We start from the raw sequence: 16,913 nt of genomic DNA, 5'->3' as shown, positions 1-16,913 counted from the left end.
TTATCAAAACTTCAACTATTCATAATAAAATCTAACCAAAAATTTCCCAAGCCGAGTTCCGATTTGATTTCACGTGTTTCTAGGGTTTATGAATAATTCTTTATTCATAAAAGTGGCAATCTCTCTTTTCAACGCGTTCGTTGTTCACTCGGCTGAAGGAAGCGCTTTCCGGCCTAGGTATTTCTCTTGTGACCTTGGCAATTGTGAGTGAGTGAGTGAGTAATAAAACCTTATTTAGCATTCCTATTTGCGTAAATACATTCTCCACCCTAACCGTTGTAAGAGATCTTGTTGTAGGAGTATATAACATCAGCCGTTACTTCCTTTGCAGCCACCAAGCGCTGTAATCGAAACAATCATGACGGCCTTAGAGAAATCTGATGTGGAAATGCAAGATGAAGTAGGAGGAACAAGCAGCAAAAAAGTAGATTCTACGCCTTCTTTACGATTGGTGGCTGATCTAAAAGGTCATTCAGAAACAGCTTGGGATGTTGCTTGGAATCCATCTTTACCAATTTTGGCATCTTGTTCGTCTGATAAAGAAGTTCGCTTGTTTTCATATACACTACCTAGCAAGAAAGAGAACGATGATCAAATGACAATTGAACAAAATTCTCTTGCCTCAACTTCCTCCGATCAACCTAGATTTGCACTTCAAGAAGTCATTCCTACCGGACACAAGAGAACAGTTCGTTCTGTTGCATGGTCGCCTTCTGGTCGTACACTCGCAACAGCTTCATTTGATTCTACTGTTGGAATTTGGGAGCGTGTAGAGGATGTCTTATCATCTGTAAAAGGTAGCGGAATGGACTCAAACGATTATACAAAATCATCACATCATCAAAATGGAACCGATGAACCTGAATGGGACTGTATAGGAACGCTAGAAGGTCATGATAACGAATGCAAAGCGGTAGCATTTAGTCAAAATGGAGGTTTGCTGGCAAGTTGCAGTAGAGATAAGAGCGTTTGGGTATGGGAAGTACAGGATCAAGCTGAATTTGATTGTTTAAGTGTTTTGATGGAACATACGCAAGATGTAAAATGTGTAGCTTGGCATCCTAAAGAAGAAATTTTGGCTTCTGCTTCGTATGATGATACGATCAGATTGCATATCGATGACCCTTCAGAAGATTGGTTCTGTTATTCCACCTTGACCGGTCATACGTCCACAGTTTGGTCAATCGCTTTTTCGCCTTGTGGTACGTTCTTGGCTTCAGGATCAGAAGATCAAACTGTGAGGATATGGAGAAAATTAACGCCCGAACAAGCAGAACAGAGAGGTTTGAAAGTACAGGGTAAAATCGATGGCTTGCGTCAAGGTGATCGTTGGATCTGTATGCGAATCTTGAAAGGATGGCATTCTCGCAGTATCTATTCGGTCAGTTGGGGACATCCTTCTCAAAATGCAAAACCAGGCTCGTTCGGAAGATTAGCCACTGCAGGATCGGATGGATCAATTTGTGTTTTTGAAGTTTTTGATAATGAAGATGGATCCAAACCAAGAGAAGCAGGCGTTGACTTCTTGGCTCCATATGTTGAGCTTGTTGCTCGGCAATGGGATGCACATGGCGAAGCAGATATAAATTGCGTAAAGTGGGCACCTGCTTACCTAAAGCAATCTGTCTCTCGAACGATTGGCGAAGAAGTCAAGATACGCGAACTATCAAAGAAGGATGAAGCAAACGAGGAGGCTATCGAAGCTTCAAAAGGGTTCCCATTGCGAGACCTTTTAGCCAGTACGGCTGATGATGGGTCTGTAAAAGTATGGTCTATCTAATAATCATGTATTTTTTTCTAATCCATAGCTTTATTATCATCTATCTATCAATCGCTCCGCCTGACACTTAAGTAGAAATAGCGCAATTGTCTAATAATACACATTTGAAGAGCAAACAATCATACAATCAATCTATGAAGATTTGGTTTTGGCAGCCTTTTTGGGTGCTTCTTCCTTTTCAGATCCTGTTGAGCGTCTCTTGCGAGGCTTAGAGGCGGTCTTGTTACCCTTTGCTGATTTTGCTTTTGACTCTTCTGCTTCTTTGGTTTCTGGCAATCCTTCCCATCTGTCAGCCATGTTGCAGTTCCAAACTGGCAATGCAGCACTGGTGCCAGTCTTGATATCAATACTTTGCACGTTGGACCATCCATTCTTGACGTGTTTACTGACGATCAGAGGTAATGCAGCAGCTACATTCTCTGCCAATTGCTCAGGTGTAAGATGTTGCAAGGTTCCCAAACGAACTGAAGCACAAGTTCCTTTATTACGATGATAAAAGGTAGAAGCCAAAGCAGCTTCCACTTCTTTACGAACTCGACCATCTTTTGTCTTTGTAAGTTTGACGGGAATAGGAGATTTACGTTCGTTCATCCATTTCTTTCCCAATAATTTTGGTAACATTGGAACGACTCTATCATCGGCCAAAAAGAGATCATGATCGTTCATCAATTGTCTTCTTGCTTCGTACGGAGCAAACTTCCCTTTGAGTTTTGTCACGCCGACAACTCTTTTGACTTGTACAAGCTTTTGTTCGACCATCAAGTCTTTGTATGTTCTTTGCGGATCAGCAGTGATAAGGCAAATCGAGGAAGAAGGTGCATAGATCGGATAAGGAGTAGGAACTCGGATTGGTTTAGCAGGTGCATTCACATTCAAAGCCTTGATTGTGATTTGCATCCAAACCACATCTGAGGCATTACTACGAGCACCATCTCCTTCTTCATCATCTTCTCCGTCCAAAGGTAGATCACTCTCTGCACCGTTGCCACTTGAAGATGTTTTTGAACGCTGACGATGAGCAGAAAGGGCAGAACATGCCTTTTCGACTTGTGCTAGTGAAACTCTGCTTCCGATCTTGACAGATGCATTATCTGCTTTTGATTCGGATGCTTTAGTGGCAGCTCCTTTAGCTGAGGTAGCCTTTGATGACGTCTTTGCCGGCATGTTGCGATCAAGACAGGAATGGTAATAAGGCTTAGAGAAGTGAGCAAGCAAGAAGAAGCAAGTGTCTAATTTTTCTCAAAGTAAAAAATATAAAATTTTAGCAGCACTTTGTCTGTTTGAATTTTTTGGAATTTTGCATTAATTTTTTGCTTTTCTGAGTTGACTAAAAAAACTGAAGCATGTCTTCTAAACGCGACGGCCCACAGTAAACTCGCATCTTAAACTCCCCGCACCTTCTGTTCTATTACCAAGTACTCGTACTGCTATTGCGAATCATTAATCAAGGCACGAACTCATCACGTAGGTTACATTCCCCAAGAACGTTCACAGTATCTTTGCATTTGTCATCTCCATATAAAACTACAGGGCATAATTGTGGTATTGCACTGCCATTGCCAAGAAACTTGATGCTGAGAAGTGAGAAGAAGAAGCAATAAAAAGTCAGACTCAGCTCTCTAATTATATGCTCTCTTTGTTCTGCTATACTCACATGCCACGATGAAAGGGCTGATCGTACCGGGAGAATTGAGAGTAGCAGTCTTGTAGACAAATACTTCGGACGAAAAGTGTGCCAAAGCCAATGCAAAGGTAAACATTGTCAGTTGATAAACACTAAGAGGGGACAGAAAGTGAGAGGAGTGTTAACATTAAGCGAGAAACTTTGATCATTTCACCAACTGCATACCTTTCATTCTTTAGGTCGTATGCACATTTGACCCGGATCACAGCGCTCAAGATGTTCCAAACGCCAAATAATCTAGCAGACAACGGAGTGACTGAAAGTGGTGGGTTGTGGACAAACAAGCAGGATATGTCAGCCTTTCATGTTTCACCTCGTATAAGACCTCCTACTCACTTGAAGCGCCCGCTTTGGTGTAGACCTTTCGATTGACTGCCGTATCTGCGATACTCTGTAAGCCACTAAAGGTAGCAATCGTTCCTACCAACAATAGCCACTTTCCCAAAATCGTTTCCGGTAACCCTGCAAGTAGTCCCCAGATGTTAGCCAAGCTGCCATAATCTAGAATTCAGTGATTCGACTTACAGCTCATATTTGTATTGTGTATGGTGAGAGTCTCGAAGTGAAGCAATCATGTCCGTGCAGGTTCAACAATATTCAATCTTCTCACTGATGTTTGTTAGCGTTGGCTTTTAGCGCGTGCAGACAATTTATGGTAACTTGCATACAAATAACGAGTTTTATACATTGAAATGATCAAAGTTTACACAAAAAACAAAGAGGAAAAGGTGCGAAATGGGGTTTAATTCTTTTTCTTCTTCTTTGGTGGACCATCTGCCATATCATCACTTCCACTTTCCGCTCCTTCTCCATCACTAGAAGATCCTTCTGAAGGACTTCCACCATCGGAAGATTCCGCTTCGAAATCTTGATCTTCTTCTGATTCTTCATCTTCGTCCATCGCATCATCATCTCCTGCGAATGATTTGCTATTCTTGGATGCCCTTCTACGACGACTATCATCCTCATCATCTTCCATCTCTTCATCATCATCGCTCAAGACATCATCAATTGCTACAACATCGCTCATTTCATTCTTCACCCGAACCTTGCGATTTGTGAAATGTTTAGAAAGTGCATCATGCTCTTCCCTGCTAACAGCTGCAAAGATGATTTGATTGCCGCTCTTGGGTGTCACTTTGAGATCGAATGTTTTGCTTGTTGAAACTGCGCCTCCTGATCCTACACGGCTAAAGATGACTTGATGAATATCATCGTATCGCACATGAATCGGTTGTTTGCTAACCCAAATCATTTGTCTGTCCAATGGGTATAACAACCCATCAACAGCTTTGACGTTGCATTTCAAGCAATTGCTGCTATTTGTACCCTCGAATGAATCTGTGCCAGGAGCAATGAGTTTTTGATTGGAAAATACGCGGAACAAAGATGAGACGATGCGGAATGTTGGGTCTTCGTATCGCTTCTTCAACTTGCCGTCGTATTTTGTTTGAATTGTCTCTTCATCCAAATTCAATTCGGCGTCCAATTCTTCATCACGAACGAATTGCAAGACCAGATAGGGGTAGCGTGTTTGACCTTGTCTGATTGGGGGATCTAGACCAACAACAAATTGCACATGGATATCATCGGGTTTGGGGAGCAAGAAGAGGCGCGTGATGCTAGAGTAAAGGACCTTGTAATCATACGTCTTTCCGCGCAAACGCAAGAAGCCAGAATACATGTCCAAATCGTAGCGACCACGTGGAGTGAGGACGAGTACTTCTTTGAAGAGGATGATTCCGTCCCCTGCTGCTTGGCCAATGTCAGCCTTGGCTTTGATAGCTTCATGGAATGCACTGGCAGCTGTTTCTTGTTCTTCAGCATCGCTGCCGGCTTCTTCCTCTTCGTCGTCTGATCTTTGTACATTTCCAGGCACCCACAATCTCATCTCTACCAACTGATCACCTCTTTGTTTCTTTGGCTTAACAGCTCCGTTTGTTGATGTTCCTGTATTTGTTTGTGGTTGTTGTTGTTCACCAGTGATGAATTCCATGCTAACTTCCGTTTTACCGGCAATGTTTGTATTTGCAATTTGTTCAAGGGGCAATTCGAATGCCAATTTATCACGAACCAAGAATTTCACTTCTGTGTCCTCTACTTCTGCTTTTCCCCAATTCCATCCTCTTACAGATACTTCGATTTGTTCTAATCGTTTACTGTAATATTCTGAGATTGCGCCCGAAAGACGATCGAAATCATCTCTGTGAAATCCATCAAATGTTTCACGTCTTTTGTTATGATTACGTGTGTTTATCCGTAATTGATATCCTCTTCCCACTTTTAGCCAACCGAACGAATCCATCCTGTCAGATTCCAATGTGAACGTACTACCGCTTCCATTCGAATCACCCGCTTGTGGTTTGAATCCTAATCCACCTTCCGTCAATCGTAATCTTCCACCTACTTGATCCAATCCATGGTATACACCATCGAATTGAGCGTGTGCTGCCATCTTTTGAACGTGAAAGATGTATACGTTTAGATGGTAAGTAAGAAGAAAGATTCACGACGACAATATACGCATGATCAGAAGAAGCGAAAGGATCCCTCGACCAACAGAACATTCAAACAACATTATTCATGCGCAGCCCAGCCCAGCGCGCTCCGTCGCAGGACTACACGCTTAATGTACACGCGTCTTACAGGCTTTGTAATTTGAACGCGTAAAGATGTGATTATATAATTGTGTTGCTCCATTTTGTCAAATGTTCCGAAAGAGGCGTAAAAAGCAAAAAGAGCTTCCATTGTCCGACGAGAGGAGCGAAGGTTGAGCACGTTCTCACATCAATGATCGTTTCCGAAGTGATGAATTGACATAAATTAGCAGTATAATATGTAGTACACAATTGATTGATGAGCGGTGATGACGGGATAGAAAAATCTAATTTAATCGGCTTTCTTTACTGCCTTTTTTGCAGCCTCTTTTGCCATCTTTGCTTTTTGAGCAGCTTGTTGAACGGCAGCATTATTCTTTGCCCATCCCAAACGAACCATATATTTAACAAATGTTGGAGTGACGGCGGCAGTGATTCCAACTCTGAATGGCAACAAAAGTGTTTTGTGAATAGTATATGCTAACACAGCCTCAGTCCACAAAGTTGAGCTATCCTTTCCATCTCCTTTCTTTCCCTTTTTAGCATCTGTTTGATCGTTTGACGGGGAGACGTTGACGTCTCTTTGCTTGTGAACACGTTCAACAGCTTTTCCGGCAACCTTTTCGTTATTCTTTTGTGATCCATCTTCCTCTGCTCCTCCAACAACGACCGAAGCAGGAACAGGCCAAGCAGCCACTTCATGATCTTCCATTTCTCTTTTACCCATACCAAAGTACTTTCTTACGCCATCTTCTAATTCGCGAATATGATCTGCTCCCAATAAATGAATAGCCAAGAATACCAAAGAGAAATCTACCGTACTTGCCAATAAATATACACCCAATGCCCACCAACCATATCTTCTAGTTAAGAATCGTAATCGTTCTCGTATCGTGGCTTTCTTTGGAGGCTCATCGGGGTCTGGTTGTTCTCCTTCATTTTCCGATTTACTCTCGTTGGAGTTGTTCTGTTGTCCCTTGCTTTGTGGTTGTGAGACCGCTTGTGCAGATGTTGAAGTTGAATCAGAGTGATTCAATGGCTTAGCATTGGCAAAAGCAGAAGTAGCATAATGAGCAATTGAGAGAGGTGCAGACTGTGACCGAAGTGAAGACAATGTATTGAATCTTGACAAGACTGACAGGCTTGTAGGTTCGATTGATTTCCGTAAAGCTATCCGACTGGAATGTAAAGCCAGTTGATGTGGAATCCTTGCTGCCGATCTTATCATGATTCGAGATGAAGAGGCAACAGACATTATGTCAAGATTGCCTCTTTCTTGTCCTGTTGGTGGCTAAGGACAAAAGATTACTTGGGTGGAGGAAGTTGAACAAAAGAAAAGCCCTTTCTTGTTTAAGCTTTGATTAACAATTTGATTCGCCCAAAATGAACGGGATAAATGCATTTTTTTACGCTAGACCCGTACGCCTTTTGTTTTTTTTCTGGCTTATGCTTATGTCTACGCAGGGAGAGAGAGAGAAGCGTGAGGCAAAGTCACTTGACACTCACACGCATAAAAGCAATTTTTGAAGTTCAAAGCGTATTTCCGATTAAATCTTCTCGTGGCGGAGAAATGGTCATCATCACACAATCATCCCATTCATCAAATCTGTAGAGTCATCGGAAAAGGCTGCAATGATCGCAAAAATAACTACAACCAATACATATAGGCGGTGATGTTTTGGGCAAGGTGCGGTAGACACCAAGCTTCCCTTTTGAGGGGAGTACAAGGCACTTCGTTCAGGAGAGCGGTAACAGTCGGCATAGAGAATAACATAAGACCGGTTACGACCTTATCCACACTGGATACTCTCAACAATGAACACAGAAATCGAAACGATACGACTAGAGATAATCTCGATGAACGGATAGGGGAATGCTCTAAATCGGTAGGAAAACAAAGACAGATAGATCCAATGCCGACTACATCTTCAATCGAGATCGATGAAGCAAATAAAAACACAAGCATAGCGCAGACAAAACATCAGACGAAAAGCCAACATCTGAAGCTAGATCGGATAAATACCAAGGTACGTAAACTCATCTCAAAAGATCAAATCGATAACGCAATTACAATCTTTCAACGTTGGCAGCAAAGTGTTTCATTAGCTCGGCAAGAAGAGCATCTGAGTTCAGAAAAGTCTGCGCATAACGGTAAATCAGATCAAGGATGCCACCTATATGCGGATACGGTGTTATACCTCATTCGATGGCTTATACGCAATAAAGAAAAGCGAAAATCTTGGCACATTCTTTTTGCCTTGTGCCAGGAAGAAATCCCGCAAGATCGAGAAACTGCTCAACTCTTGCGAATCATGATACCAAATAAGACAAAGACAAATCTGAAATTCTTGCTTCCTCAAAGTCTGCGAAAGTTTTTATTCCCCGAAACAGTGCAAAAAGAAGAAATCGGGAGAGTTCCAAAAGACAATTTCCGGCGAAAGATCGATGAAGATGCAAGACAAAGATTACTTATACCAATCGCGATTGCTTTGGTTCAAGAAGGAGACCTGCGTTTGGCAAATTGGCTCTTCGAAAGAAATGAAGAGACAGGTTTAAAGAAAATGCCAGTCGGGACTGGAAACGTGTTTGCCGAGGCTGTGATGCAACATATAAGTCCGGTGACCGGACTTGATGGTATAAGAGGAGTAGGTCAGATCACTTCCGCTTTGACATTTCTGGAAAATTGTCAAGGCGTAGAAGATGCTCTCTTAATCCGAATCAATGATGGTCTTGTGCGTCGATTTTCATGGGTCATGAGGCAAGAGAGGTTCTTCTCGCTCTTACAACCGGAAGAATGGCGGGGAATGCTACGGAGACTATCACTCATATCTCTACGCAGTGGTCCCCTCATGACGAAATCGCTGCAATCGAGCAAGGGTGGAATTGCAACGCTAATATCTCTTCATATCAAAACTGAAGATTACACTTATGCAAAAAGGCTTTTCGAATTATACCAAGATTACTATGGACGCTATACAAATGAATCGCCCTTCAGTCGAATCGAATTTGCTTGGTTGTTTGAGATAAGTTTGAAAGATGAACACACTATCGATTTCGTTGCCAAGTTGTTCAATCATTGGCTTATCTCCGACCTTTCTTCACCAGATCGTATGCCGGACTTTCTTCCGGCACAATTACGACGTTATTCTGCAAGATTGATGGAGGAAAAGCGAGGGGATTCAGTGTTGCCATTACTCCCTCTTTTTGATCTGGAATCGGAACCCAAACCAGTTGCTGGCCAGCCAAAAGTTGTCAAAAGGATAGAAAGAAGAGCACAAGCACGTCGGATAGTTGGTGTATTTGCTAACGCATCCCCAAAATACTTTCTGGAATTCATTCCTTTCTTGCGAGAATTATTGGCATTTTTACGTGCTCGTAGTGAAGGTCAATTTGACGAGCATCTGATTGAACTGCATCTTCATGTCGTTGACAAATCTATAAGTTCGGAAAAGTATGCAAGCTCATTAGCACTCATGCGTGCACAAATGCTGTCAATCGTTGAAAGTATGCGACAATACGCTGTAAAAGTGAAGGAGAAGGATCAAAACAATACTTATCACCAATCGACTATGACCTCAAGGACTATCACATCGCTTCAAATGCTTTACAGAAGGATACTTGCATATCTCGGAGACAGTTTAGCTGTGGATAAGGCTATCTTCAGATCTCAAGATGTGAATCGAGACGCTCTTTTGGCTGATGCTCTGAACAGAATTTTGATCGAAATGCAGTCATTATGGTCATTTGATTTGGAAGAAATTGATCGCAACAGTAACACTTCAGCCATTACAATTTGTAGACTTCAGATAATGATGGGCAGACAGGACTGGCAAGGTGCTTTTGCACTATACAACAAGTCCATGCACGACATAGCAGAACAATGGGAACGATTCGCTGACTTTGCTGAAACAGGTAGAAGCAATGCATACCCTCCTGCACCTCTGGCTTTGAATGTTGCTACCAGACTAGCCCTTGCTTTAGGTCAAGGTGGGCAATTTGACAAGGCCAGGCAGGTTTTATCGACGTACACTCATTGCACCAAACAATTCAAGGCCATACATTCCAGTAAGCAAGAAGAAATTGAAGAAGGTCTTGACGCAGACGAAATGTCTGAAGAAAGTGAGCAACTTACTCGCAAGATCAAAGACCATGATCGACTATTGATCGAATGCACTGGTATTGCTCTTTTGTGCATGCAAAATCGCAAGGAGGATGCTTTGGGTCGAATTTATTCACTTGAACGCTTAGGTGTATTCGGAGCACCACCTCAACCTCAAACGCCATTGATGTTCTTTACAGAAGAAAGACTACCTCAGAAAGCCGGATTCAATTTCAATTCCAATCTACGACCAACTACTTTCGCAGCCGTAGCACCTTCAATCGGTCCAACAAACAAGGAACTGACAATGATCTATATCGAAGCGCTTGCCAGTATTCCGATGAAGGCAAGATCGGCTGATTGGCAAGGCCTGCTTGGAAAATCTCGAAAACTACTCTCAGATTATACCGGAGCATAAGACACTCAAAACCTTGATCGCCTCTAGTGCGAAAGGTACTCATGCATACAATTTGTTGTGCAAAAGTTGGATTCTCATATGTACATATACTCTCACAATCATGTATAACGTAATGTCATCATATTGAAAAGACAGTATCACTTTACTCCGACAAGCTCTACTCCTTCTAAACCTTTGATGATCGTATCCAAAACCTTTGTATCGTTTTGAACGGTTGAGCTGATATGATCTAAACCTTGTTGTTGAGAAGCTAAAATCTTTACAACATCTTCTATAGCGCTCTCATCCACAACGGCCCATTCCAATGGAGCATTTCCGTCATTTGCTGATCTTGCAGCTTCACGTTTAGACTTTAGGGTACCCAACAAAGCCCATAGCTCATTAATCCTTCCACGCAAACGATGTTGAGCTTGCGAACTTCTTCCATCTGGAGCCTGATTGGCGGCCATCGAAGAGATTGACTCCAATTCCGTTTCGCAGATATGCAAAAGATTTTTCAATTGTTCCTCTCCATATGTGATACTATGACCACGCAAAGCGGGTATCAAAAGATGAATACGTTTTGCCAATCCGATTAATCGATGATGCAACGTTGTTTGTTTACGACTGATGGCAGAGATTCGTACGCTATTCGAAAGACTATGCTTTGAAGTCAAATCATCCAATCGTTTTTGCAATTCGACAAGCTTTGTGCTCTGACGTGCAGCTTCTGCTTCTTGCAGATCCATTCTCGTTTTAAGGTCTTCGAAACCTACTGCCAAGACGGGTACAAGTTTCGACCGATCAGGATTTTCACGTAAAGTTTGCAACCACAAAGCATCATGCTTTGGTCCCAGTGCATCTTGCCGTCTTCCAAAATTCGGATTCCGTGCAGCTTCTTCTGCCAGCTGTGGCATATTTGGTGGAAGAGAATTATAAAAGTAGTACAAGAAATGACATGTTTGAATATTTTGAACGTCCCAAGCAGCACGAATCATTTCCAATTTATCGTTGATAGGTATTCCCAGCCTCTTGTTCGGGCCACCACTTGCCCCTCCATCAGGAGCAACACTTGAATTTCCAAACAAGCCAGGTTTAGATTGTTGCAAGCTATACGATGTTGATCCACCTAGCTGTGAAAGCGTTAATGGGTTTTGTGTTGGCTGACCGAATGGTTTAGGGGCAGAACCAAATAGACCGCCTCCCGTTTGTTGTTGTTGCTGTTGCGGCTGCTGAGCTGGTTGTTGTGATCCAAATAAAGAAGATCCAGTATTTCCAGAGGCTGGCGCACCGAAGAGTGAGCTTCCCTGCTGCTGCTGTTGCTGTGGTGCACCTTGCTGCTGAGTGGGGTTGCCGAACAGACTTCCAGATGGTTGTTGTTGAGTGGTAGATGATCCAAACAAACCTTGTGGCTTTGGAGGCTGTTGTTGTTGTTGATTGGTAGATGCTCCAAAAAGACCTTGCGTTTGAGGTTGTTGTTGTTGCTGATTGGTAGATGCTCCAAACAGACTTTGCGTTTGTGGTTGCTGTTGTTGTGCATTTGCACTTGGTGCTCCGAACGAGAACCCTCCTCCAAGTCCTAACGCCATCTCTAAAAAGCTTTATGATGGAAATGACCTGAAAGTAATGTCATGTTTATTCATTCTCTTTCTTCTTCTTTGATTTTTTGGCTAAAGCGCGAATTGGCCTGCAGGCAAAAACGCGTTCAATTCAGGGCATACTGCTTCCCGCGCCTCTGTGTGTAACTTCTGTAACTTCCAGAACTGGCTGCGACCTCAGATTCTTGAACGATCACCTCGGGTAGGGGAGGGTAAGCCTTAGGAGAGGCAAGATAACCTCAATGAATGCCACCTTGAGTCTCACGCTATCCTCTCAGATATCATTTATTAGCATGATAGTCTTGGATATTAGCATGAATTGTAGAAGGAGAATAAGCAGTATATACAAAGGTGCATACATCGAAACATTAGATGTAAGATGCTACTTTTGATGAAGAAGGATCTCATTGCGTTGCTGCATCTGGTGGTAATTCGGTTGCTTTCCAGCCTGAGCGTATACCAGCCGTAGCAGCAACTGTACCAAATAATCCTACCCATGCGTCATTGAACAATCCCAAAGGATGTGACCTGATCAAAAAGAAAGAGAAAAAAGTCAGTAATCAAGCAATCTCAAACATAAACCCAATCATACGTACCAATGAATCGTCAAAGGCATATAGCCCAAATTTACCCAGAACTCGTTCAAGATGGCCGCCTTGCGTGTATCCAACTCATCCCACATCCGTCTCGTTTGTACTTGCTCTGCTGATAATCCTTTCTCGCTCGTCTTTGAAACGTTTGAGCTGGAAGATGGCGGAGATGGATGACCACGACTGCGTTCCAATGCTTTTGCTCTTAATCTCAATAGCCTGTTATCTTCCACAAGATGCAAAAGCTGTAGCATCACATATACAGCCCATGCCCGAGCACTCGTTAGCCAAAGTTTGTTTTGCGTCGTTTGAGAGATGTTGAGAATATTATGAGAAGCTAGATAAGCAATTGCTTCTAAAGGACAATACAAAATCATTGACCAACCTTGAATACGTTCGATATTATGTAAAAGTCTCGTTGGAGGTGGTGATTTTTCCAAAGCGATCATCCATTTCAAAATTGGCAAAATTCCCCAAATACGATATAAACATCTTGCATCGGATATTAAAGAAGAAAGTTTTTCCAATTTTTTCGCAATCGAACTACCTCCATGTGGAGCATGATATCCTTTCGTTCCATATCGAAGTCTGATTCGTAAAGCATGTTGTAATGTCAAAAAAGCGATCAACAATTTTGATGAATATTGCGTGATCATCATCAATTTATCCGTTCCACTCCAAGTGGAAAAATAACGTACTAGATGATCTAAAGTTGAATTTTGAGGAACATTAGAAAAACATCCTAAGATCTTATCTGTTGGATTTGGTTGACGTTGTTTGCCTTGACGGCTTGCACTGACTGGTTTTGATGCTGCACTCATTATTTTGATCTCTTGCCGGTGTTTTGATGAGTGTCTTCTATTGTTCTATCCTGTATACCAATGAATGCAGTGACCAGGGTTGTCCTCCCAAGAGGCTTGTCGTGATGAGAAAGGATAATAATGTAATCCCCAGCGCTCACACAAGCAGCGCCTACCTTTACGAGAAGATGATGATTGGATTCTGGGGAAGGAGAGAGGGAGAGAAAGAGAAAGAAAGAGTCAAACCGCAAAGCCGGACTTGAACCGAATTGACCGGAACGATTGAACGCGTTAAAACGGAGCAAACGCTTTCAAATAAAATAAAATACATTAAATAAAAAATCTAATCTTAACTCTAAAGGCACGCTAACTGTTTGTATTCAAAACCCTTCCGCACAAGCTGTCACTTTTTTGTTTCAAAACGTTTCCCCAACTTTTGAATATCCTAAGGATGCATTAATTGATCTTCTTCTCCGCTTCATGGGAGACTCGGGGATCTCCCCCGCATGGTTTGAGTAAACGTAAAATTGGCATTCGAGAGAGAAAGAAGAAGAAAGAGGTACAGAGGAGATCTGCAGAATGAAGATGAGAAGCGCATCAAGAGCGAATTTGAGATTGCTTCCACGCAAGGACTGAAAGAAAATGTAACATTAGAAGTGAAGAAAAGATGTGTGTAGTAGAAGTGAAAAGAGAAAAAGCGGAGGGAATTTTGAACGGTAGCAATCTACAAGCTTGACACATGGAGTGAAGATGATCGGAAATCTTGAAGAAAACGTTGACCAAGATGAAAAGGGGTGGATTAGGTATTTTTGGAATGAGAACAAGACTTGTTGATACGTTTGGTATGCAGAATTGGAAAATTAAAGGTAGGGAAAATTGTATTCGCAATCTAGGTTGATCAGGTATGTTCCAAAGCCGGCCAATCTTTGCAAAGAGCTGTCGTCCGGTATTCCTGTTGGCGCATCCTTGACTGACCTAATCTTGCCGCTCTTGATGCTTTCATCACCTTACAAGAATCACTCTAGAAGAAAATGTAGGTGAATGCAAAGACACCAAAGCAAATAGCAGCAACGATGTGAATTGGAATACCATCGCTTGTTCCTTGATTGGCTGAACTTTTGCGCAAAGAGTCCACTTGAGATTGCAATCTTTTCACTTCCGATTGCAATTGTTCGTGGCTCTTTTCACTCAAATTACCGTTTGTTGATCCTGCACCTCCGCTTACACTTCCAACAGCACGAGAGCCTGCATTCTTTGTTGCAGCATAAGCAGCACCTGCTCCGGCAGCGGCTGCACCTCCAGCAGCAACGGCAGCAGCTCTGGCTTTTTCGGTAGTTGGTCCATCGGTGTTTGCCGAAGCATTCTGTGCTGCCAAGATCGGGTTCTGTGTACCGTTGACGGTTGAGTATTTCTCGTTACCGTTTGATGTTGAGCTTGCGTTATCTTCGCCTTCTTCAGGTACAGTTGCCGTTGTAGCAGGCAAGAAGGCGCAGCGAATCTTCTGTTCGTGGATCGCACCTTTGTCTTCCTTTTCAACAACGCCCCAAATGTCGTTCAAGCTAGTCGTTTCCCGTTCTGGTGTGATGATTGTAGATTGAACCAAGAACTTGTCGCGGCATTTAGCGGATGATGGGGGTTCTTCCTTCATAGGCTGTAGTAGGACCTGTACCTCGATTTTCTCGCCTGGCTCGATACGACCAGAGTTTGGACGAACGCAGTATTGTTTTGGTGCAGTAGTTTTAACCTTGAATGCGACAGGCTGGTTGTTTGGGTTGGAGACTTGAAGCGATCTCTTTACCAGTTGAGTGAGAGGTCCTGAGGGGAACAAGATGAGCTGGTTAGATAAAGCATACAAAGCGTTTTTCGTCCCGCTACAAGAACTTACTTGGAAAGCCCAATTGGACGTGAGGATTAAGGCTGCACGAAGGAGGAATCAGGGAGGGTGGAAGTCAGTACAATAGTCAGCCTCAGAGCAATCGTCTTGGTTGGAAAAAGGATTTTGATGCCATCGCTCAGCGTCTCGAAATGAATCGACGACAAAGCAGATTTGCAAAGGTGCGCATACATTCGCCAACAAGCCCTCTGTATGCTCCTTCGTTATCGCCAACATCCTATGTCCTCTCTTAAGACCAAATGAGAGCTTTGTATACGCCAATGCGATTGGCCCTCTCTGTGCGAATCCACTATTTTCCTCAGCAAGGTCCTCTTCTTTCTACTCACTCGACAGACATGATGAATGCTTGAATGTTCTACCTTGAAGTGATGATCGTTCTTTTGAGATGATACAAAGTAGTTGATCTGGATGATGAATCGTCCAATCGTTCCGGTTTTTATACCTGCGGAAGTTTCACTTTTGGGTAGATTGATCCTTGTTGTACTTATTCCGCCGCTAAATGCTGAGGACGACTTTTGACAGATTTTCGACTTTGTCAAAGATGTTGTCAAGATGTAGCAAAGATACTTGCAGATGTATCAAACAAGAAAGAGATGGTAAAAGTTTAAAAGAGAAAAAGAGTTTTCCACGAATACAGAAGACGACAAAGTAGGATTGTGGAGACTCGAGTAGGCAGGCACTAGATGCTCTCTCTCACACAAAAGGGGAACAGCCTGCCTGTCTGTATTACACTACTACACTCAGTCAAAAACAGGCGCACGCCCGGGGTGGGTTATGTTCTGATTCTCGCTTTGCGCAAGCGCGGCGCACGCACTGCTGTCCACTCACTCACTCACTCACACACAATGTTCTAGTGGATAACATCTTAGCGTTCCGGCTGCATTTTGTCTCAGAATTGTCACTGCTTGGATTGGATTGGCTGATTTGCATGCTATGCTTTGCTTTTAGCGAGAGCGGTCTCTTTTTTTTCTTTTTTGCATTTCTCTTTCATCTGCTTGCATATGTCTAATTGTACTCACACATAATTCATGCAATCTTTTGTTTCCCCCTTCAAATCATCTCATAATTGACACGGCGCTCATTTTCTAATCAATCAATCAACTTTTTCGTTGTTTGGGCACCGGTCCCGCGCCCTCATTTTTCAAGGCACCCGGTTGATGTCTTTTCGACTGCTTTGCTGGCTGACCTTTAAAAAGATACGCGCATATGAAATTATGATGAATGTGGGTACACTGTTCAAATGCTTACAAACGGTTATTACACGCTTACTTTTTATGCCGGTATCCCTACGCCGAGGTGGTAAGCTTGTCAGAGAGAAGTATTGCATCTTTTTGTGAAAGACATCTTCAGGTAGAATGTCAGTACGGATTTAAGTTGGATAATAAGAATAACACAGCTTCTTGTCGTCATTGAATAGAAAGCATTTCATACCAATTTTGTACCTTGATTTAGTGTACATTGCATTGCGAATATG

The 16,913-nt window shown here is 42.7% G+C and overlaps 9 protein-coding genes across 9 annotated transcripts; 2 read left to right on the top strand and 7 right to left on the bottom strand.

The window, feature by feature from the left end:
- Positions 1–388: 388 nt before the first annotated feature.
- On the top strand, positions 389–1,780 carry FA14DRAFT_118605 (WD40 repeat-like protein; the record flags this gene model as incomplete). Its single annotated transcript, XM_025496304.1, has 1 exon — positions 389–1,780. One exon carries the CDS (start codon positions 389–391, stop codon positions 1,778–1,780), a length of 1,392 nt encoding a protein of 463 aa, XP_025357084.1.
- Positions 1,781–2,086: 306 nt separating this feature from the next.
- On the bottom strand, positions 2,087–2,724 carry FA14DRAFT_129057 (ribosomal protein L1; the record flags this gene model as incomplete). The annotated part of the gene is made up of 1 exon (XM_025496885.1): positions 2,087–2,724. A coding segment is annotated over exon 1 (591 nt), but the record flags the coding sequence as incomplete, so codon positions are not given.
- Positions 2,725–3,144: 420 nt separating this feature from the next.
- Positions 3,145–4,037, bottom strand: FA14DRAFT_159150 (Erg28-like protein). Its single transcript, XM_025498078.1, has 5 exons — positions 3,990–4,037; positions 3,801–3,926; positions 3,630–3,720; positions 3,435–3,556; positions 3,145–3,354 (listed from the first exon to the last, which is right to left on the bottom strand). The coding sequence occupies exons 1-5, from the start codon at positions 3,994–3,996 to the stop codon at positions 3,305–3,307; spliced, it is 396 nt and encodes a 131-aa protein (XP_025357082.1). The 5' UTR covers positions 3,997–4,037; the 3' UTR covers positions 3,145–3,304.
- Positions 4,038–4,123: 86 nt separating this feature from the next.
- FA14DRAFT_159149 (SSrecog-domain-containing protein) lies at positions 4,124–6,029 on the bottom strand. The gene has a single exon (XM_025498077.1). It carries the CDS (start codon positions 5,917–5,919, stop codon positions 4,207–4,209), a length of 1,713 nt encoding a protein of 570 aa, XP_025357081.1. The 5' UTR covers positions 5,920–6,029; the 3' UTR covers positions 4,124–4,206.
- A 324-nt stretch (positions 6,030–6,353) lies between these two features.
- Positions 6,354–7,289, bottom strand: FA14DRAFT_118180 (uncharacterized protein; the record flags this gene model as incomplete). The annotated part of the gene is made up of 2 exons (XM_025496273.1): positions 6,354–6,590; positions 6,759–7,289. The coding sequence occupies 2 exons, from the start codon at positions 7,287–7,289 to the stop codon at positions 6,354–6,356; spliced, it is 768 nt and encodes a 255-aa protein (XP_025357080.1).
- A 231-nt stretch (positions 7,290–7,520) lies between these two features.
- FA14DRAFT_6855 (uncharacterized protein) lies at positions 7,521–10,647 on the top strand. The gene has a single exon (XM_025502705.1). The coding sequence runs from the start codon at positions 7,735–7,737 to the stop codon at positions 10,576–10,578; it is 2,844 nt and encodes a 947-aa protein (XP_025357079.1). The 5' UTR covers positions 7,521–7,734; the 3' UTR covers positions 10,579–10,647.
- Positions 10,648–12,185, bottom strand: FA14DRAFT_6856 (uncharacterized protein). Its single transcript, XM_025502706.1, has one exon. The coding sequence runs from the start codon at positions 12,144–12,146 to the stop codon at positions 10,716–10,718; it is 1,431 nt and encodes a 476-aa protein (XP_025357078.1). The 5' UTR covers positions 12,147–12,185; the 3' UTR covers positions 10,648–10,715.
- A 271-nt stretch (positions 12,186–12,456) lies between these two features.
- FA14DRAFT_140720 (uncharacterized protein) lies at positions 12,457–13,815 on the bottom strand. The gene is made up of 2 exons (XM_025497109.1): positions 12,752–13,815; positions 12,457–12,683 (listed from the first exon to the last, which is right to left on the bottom strand). The coding sequence occupies exons 1-2, from the start codon at positions 13,564–13,566 to the stop codon at positions 12,560–12,562; spliced, it is 939 nt and encodes a 312-aa protein (XP_025357077.1). The 5' UTR covers positions 13,567–13,815; the 3' UTR covers positions 12,457–12,559.
- Positions 13,816–14,174: 359 nt separating this feature from the next.
- Positions 14,175–16,146, bottom strand: FA14DRAFT_159145 (VAMP-associated protein). The gene is made up of 3 exons (XM_025498076.1): positions 15,766–16,146; positions 15,431–15,462; positions 14,175–15,360 (listed from the first exon to the last, which is right to left on the bottom strand). Exons 1-3 carry the CDS (start codon positions 15,774–15,776, stop codon positions 14,567–14,569), a joined length of 837 nt encoding a protein of 278 aa, XP_025357076.1. The 5' UTR covers positions 15,777–16,146; the 3' UTR covers positions 14,175–14,566.
- Positions 16,147–16,913: the final 767 nt, after the last annotated feature.

This window comes from Meira miltonrushii, assembly GCF_003144205.1.
Source record: "Meira miltonrushii strain MCA 3882 unplaced genomic scaffold FA14scaffold_1, whole genome shotgun sequence".
Lineage (NCBI taxonomy): Eukaryota > Fungi > Basidiomycota > Exobasidiomycetes > Exobasidiales > Brachybasidiaceae > Meira > Meira miltonrushii.
The sequence above is the reverse complement of the archived record's forward strand: the minus strand, read 5'-3'. Positions and strand labels throughout refer to the sequence as shown.

Coding starts and splice junctions, on each gene's coding strand:
- FA14DRAFT_159149 (XM_025498077.1), bottom strand. CDS start 5,919: ATGGCAGCACACGCTCAATTCGATGGTGTATACCATGGATTGGATCAA.
- FA14DRAFT_6856 (XM_025502706.1), bottom strand. CDS start 12,146: ATGGCGTTAGGACTTGGAGGAGGGTTCTCGTTCGGAGCACCAAGTGCA.
- FA14DRAFT_159150 (XM_025498078.1), bottom strand. Junction 3,721..3,800: donor CACCAAAGCGGGCGCTTCAA/GTGAGTAGGAGG, acceptor CACCACTTTCAG/TCACTCCGTTGTCTGCTAGA. Junction 3,557..3,629: donor TACGACCTAAAGAATGAAAG/GTATGCAGTTGG, acceptor GTCCCCTCTTAG/TGTTTATCAACTGACAATGT.
- FA14DRAFT_6855 (XM_025502705.1), top strand. CDS start 7,735: ATGTTTTGGGCAAGGTGCGGTAGACACCAAGCTTCCCTTTTGAGGGGA.
- FA14DRAFT_140720 (XM_025497109.1), bottom strand. CDS start 13,566: ATGAGTGCAGCATCAAAACCAGTCAGTGCAAGCCGTCAAGGCAAACAA. Junction 12,684..12,751: donor ATGCCTTTGACGATTCATTG/GTACGTATGATT, acceptor CTTTTTGATCAG/GTCACATCCTTTGGGATTGT.
- FA14DRAFT_159145 (XM_025498076.1), bottom strand. Junction 15,361..15,430: donor CGTCCAATTGGGCTTTCCAA/GTAAGTTCTTGT, acceptor TGTTCCCCTCAG/GACCTCTCACTCAACTGGTA.